Here is a 4,746-nt window from a genome sequence, read left to right as displayed (position 1 = left end):
CCCCAGCTAAATGATGGAGAGTTGCTAACCAAATGGACCCTTATAGGGGGTTCCAGGTGGTCCCCAGCTAAATGATGGAGAGTTGCTAACCAAATGGACCCTTATAGGGGGTTCCAGGTGGTCCCCAGCTAAATGATGGAGAGTTGCTAACCAAATGGACCCTTATAGGGGGTTCCAGGTGGTCCCCAGCTAAATGATGGAGAGTTGCTATAACTAAATGGGCCCTTTTAGATCTGCCACGCTCACAAGAGATACATTATTTGTTAAACATCTGCAGTACTTGATTTTTTTTGAAGAAGTCTACATAATTAGCGAAAGTTAAATAATTGTTATTTTGACGTTAACAGGCAAACGAGAGATAACGTCTGCCTGTTATCTCTCCATTATGGAGAGCTAGCGCAAACCTTCAAACAGCAGCTAATGGTCCCAGGGTAGATCTCTCCAGGGGGAGCCTATTATCGTTCTGCGCAATTGATGAAGACGAACTCCGCAAAACCATTTCACAGATGACATCATCCTCCTGTTCATTGGATACAATTCCCACCACCTTTCTCAAAGAGGTCTTAGACAGTGTGATTGGAGATATCCTTAAAATTGTAAACAGCTCTCTACAATCAGGCGTCTTCCCAGACTCACTGAAGACTGCTGTAGTTAGGCCCCTACTCAAGAAACACAATCTTGATCCCTCTGTTTTGGGTAACTATCGACCCATTTCAAATCTACCCTTTCTGGGCAAGGTCTTAGAAAAATTCATCTCTCATCAATTGGATGTATTTCTACAGAACAATAATGTGCACAACAAATTCCAATCTGGCTTTAGGAAAGGGCACAGCACAGAAACAGCACTTGTAAAAGTAATGAATGATCTTAGGGTGTCTGCTGACAAGAAACATGTATCCGTTCTTTTACTTCTAGATTTAACGGCTGCATTTGACACGATTGATCATTCAATTTTAATACAGCGTCTGGAGCACTGGATAGGCCTGTCTGGTACGGCCCTGTCCTGGTTCTCCTCCTACCTATCAAACAGAAGTTACTTTGTCAATCTAGCCGAGTTTGACTAAGACAAACACGACATCAGTTCTGGTATTCCACAGGGCTCGATTCTTGGTCCTCTGCTTTTCTCCTTGTACATTCTGCCATTGGGCGAACTCATTGCCAATCACAGAGTCAATTTTCATTCCTATGCTGATGATACACAACTATATCTTTCTGTGGCCCCAGATGATCCCTGTGCTTTAGACCCGCTGCTTACCTGTCTGTCTAGCATCAAATGTTGGATGAGTGAGAACTTTCTCAAGCTAAATGAGGACAGAAGTTCTCATAATCGGTTCTAGCGAGCAGAAAGAATCAATAATAAGCAGACTTGGCAACCTGACTGTAGAAAGTAACAGTACAGTAAAGAAGTACAGTAAAGAACCTGGGGGTTATTATTGATTCTGAATTGAATTTTAACTCACACATTAATCATGTTACCAAGATTGCCTTTTTTCACCTTAGAAATATTGCACGAATCAGAGACTATTTGTCCTTGGACGATGCAAAAACGCTAATCCACGCCTTTGTTTTTTTCTCGGCTTGACTACTGCAATGCACTATTTTCAGGACTGCCTAAGAAAACGTCTGACAGATTACAACTTGTCCAAAATGCAGCAGCTAGAGTTTTAACTAGAACTAAGATGAGAGAACATATTACTCCAGTTTTGGCATCACTGCACTGGCTTCCGGTTGTTTTTAGGATTGATTTTAAAATTATTTTACTTGTCTATAAAGCTCTCAATGGTCTCGCACCTCCGTACCTCCGTGACTGCCTACCTAGATATGTCCCTAACCGCCCCCTCAGGTCCTCCAATGCTGGCCTACTTGAAGTGCCTAAAATAATGTGCACAAAAAAATATGGTGAGGCAGCTTTTTGCTTCTACGGCCCAACAGCCTGGAATAAACTTCCATTAAATCTCAACTCAAGACTCACCTCTTCACTCTTGCTTTTAGTTGAGTTTTACTATATGCACTTTCCTACCCTGCCCTGACTGATTTGCTGCATGTGGTGTTTTTATTTGTTTTTTTTATTTTATGTTCTTATATTCAATTTTGTTCTTTGCCATTGTTCTATCATTTTAACTACTTGTATTTTATTGTATTATATTGTTGTGTCCTCTGTGTGAAGCACTTCGAGCTGCATTTATGTATGAAAGGTGCTGTATAAATAAAGTTTATTATTATATTATTATTATTATTATGGTACCAACATCAATACAGCATGGAATTGTGGACAAAATCTCATCCAAAAGAATATTCTTGTGTTTTAGCGTCTTTGATGCTAAATGTCACCATGGTGGTTCCGTGGCTCAAATGCCGAATACATAATGGACCTTGACATGAAAAGGGTTGAAAACCATGTATTGCTAAAGACCAGAAAAGACTCAGACTGGGCCAGGCTAGCCAGGCTGACGGGATTCCAAAAGAATATCAGAGTTCTCAAAAGTTAGCATTAGCGCTGAATGCCATCGATGCACGTGCGTGCATACGTGCGTGCGTGTGTGCGTGTGTTATTGAAACTGAAATTCGGCTACCCGTCTAATTCTGGAGTCGTGTGGAACTCCATATTTGGTCAAGACTGACGTCATGTTTGATGAGGTCAGGTTTCAGTCAGCGTGACTTAAAAGCTGATTCCACAGAGTGTGAGGAGCATTAGTCAAAGAGAAGAGAGAGAGACAGACCATTAGATCACACATAGAAAGATACACCCTTACAACTTAATATTCTGCTGTAATCACATCATAAACATTCCTGGATTGTATAAGACAGACATCACTGGTTGAAGACACCCCATGACCACGAGTTCAGATACCTATAAGAGACCAAACGTATCTATCAATAGTTTTGTTTCTGAAATGGTTCGTCCGTTCAGGTATCATGCGTGGAAAGAAGAATATGAAGCAAAGACAGAGGCTGAAATCCAGACGATGATCCAGGAGAGACGAGTGAAGATTCAGGAGGTCAAACTCTCAGTAGAGCTCATCAGGAAGGATGCAGACACAGTGACAGCAGGCAGTGTGCAGGTCTTCACTGATCTGATCAGCTGTATTGAGAGAAGCCAGGCTGAACTCATTGGTGTGATTGAAGAGAAGCGGAAAACAACAGAGAAACAGGCTGAAGGCTTCATCAAAGAACTGCAACAGGAAATCACTCAGTTGGAGAAGAGAGTCGCTGGGCTGAAACAGCTCTCACACTCTGAAGACCACCTCCTCCAGAACTTCACCTCCATCAACACCCCTCCACCCACCAAGGACTGGACAAAGGTCAATGTCCATCAGTCTTCATGTGTGGACACTGTGAGGACAGCTGTGGCTCAGCTGGAGAAGACTCTCAGTCAAGAGATGATTAAGCTCTGTGATGTTGAGCTGAGGATGATCAAGAGATATGAGGTGAATGTGACTCTGGATCCTGATACAGCACATCCTCACCTCATCCTGTCTGACGATGGAAAACAAGTGTATGATGGAAACATATGGAAGAATCTCCCAGAGAACATTGAGAGATTTGACTTTAGTGTCTGTGTCTTAGGAAAACAAGGATTCTCCTCAGGAAGGTTTTACTTTGAGGTTCAGGTTAAAAGGAAGACTGACTGGGATCTAGGAGTGGCCAGAGAGTCCATCAACAGGAAGGGATTCATCACACTGAACCCCAACAATGGTTACTGGACTATAATGTTGAGGAATGGAAATGAGTACAAGGCTAATGCTGACCCTCGTGTCCTCCTCCCTGTTAGAGAGAAGCTCCAGACAGTGGGAGTGTTTGTGGATTATGAGGAGGGTCTGGTCTCCTTTTATGACGTGGAGGCCAGAGTTCAGCTCTACTCCTTCACTGGCTGCTCCTTCACTGAGAGACTATATCCATACTTCAGTCCTGGTCTTAATAATGGTGGTACAAACTCTGCTCCTCTGATCATCTCTCCTGTCAACATGGACACTGATCTCAATCATTGTCTCTAAACTGCCTCCCCCTGGCCAGTCGGGGCACCTGATGGAGGGGAAAAGAACTGGTTGGAATAATGTGTTCCTTCCACGCGCTACGTCCAACCAGGGAAACTCCCCCCTGTCAGGTGTAAAGGAGCAACTTGGACACTCAGGCATGAAGGAAGCATGAGTTCAAGTTCGTTGCTCTCCCCTTGTCCCCCATATATGGGGACTAGGTTGGTCTCCCCTTGTCCCCCATATATGGGGACTAGGTTGGTCTCCCCTTGTCCCCCATATATGGGGACTAGGTTGGTCTCCCCTTGTCCCCCATATATGGGGACTAGGTTGCTCTCCCCTTGTCCCCCATATATGGGGACTAGGTTGGTCTCCCCTTGTCCCCCATATATGGGGACTAGGTTGGTCTCCCCTTGTCCCCCACATATGGGGACTAGGTTGGTGGAGGGTGTGTAGAGCCCAGGATCACATTAGATGATTGACAGAGGGGTGAAAAATGGGTTACAAAATCGTGGGATAAAAAATATATTAAAAAACAAAAAACATGGACACTGATCTCGGTGAGGACGAAGGGAACATGTTCCCTCCAACATCAAAATGATAAGAGAAAACATGTATTAATAAATTATGCATATATTTCATAAATGGATAATTGCAAGTAAGACACCGGTACAAGTGAGGAAAAGCGAAGGGGGAGAACAAACACACACACACGTACACATTACAATTTACAATTTGGGCATTTATCAGACGCTCTTAATCCAGAGCGATT

General features: G+C 43.4%; 1 protein-coding gene across 1 annotated transcript; it reads left to right on the top strand.

Moving 5' to 3' along the window:
- Positions 1-2,966: 2,966 nt before the first annotated feature.
- Positions 2,967-3,995, top strand: LOC310876375 (pyrin-like; the record flags this gene model as incomplete). Its single annotated transcript, XM_083789903.1, has 1 exon — positions 2,967-3,995. One exon carries the CDS (start codon positions 2,967-2,969, stop codon positions 3,993-3,995), a length of 1,029 nt encoding a protein of 342 aa, XP_083646029.1.
- Between the last annotated feature and the right edge of the window lie 751 nt (positions 3,996-4,746).

Source organism: Protomyctophum parallelum (assembly GCF_964188405.1).
Source record: "Protomyctophum parallelum genome assembly, chromosome: 19".
NCBI classification, from domain to species: Eukaryota; Metazoa; Chordata; class Actinopteri; order Myctophiformes; family Myctophidae; genus Protomyctophum; species Protomyctophum parallelum.
Note: the sequence above shows the minus strand (reverse complement) of the source record. Positions and strands in the feature narration are given on the sequence as shown.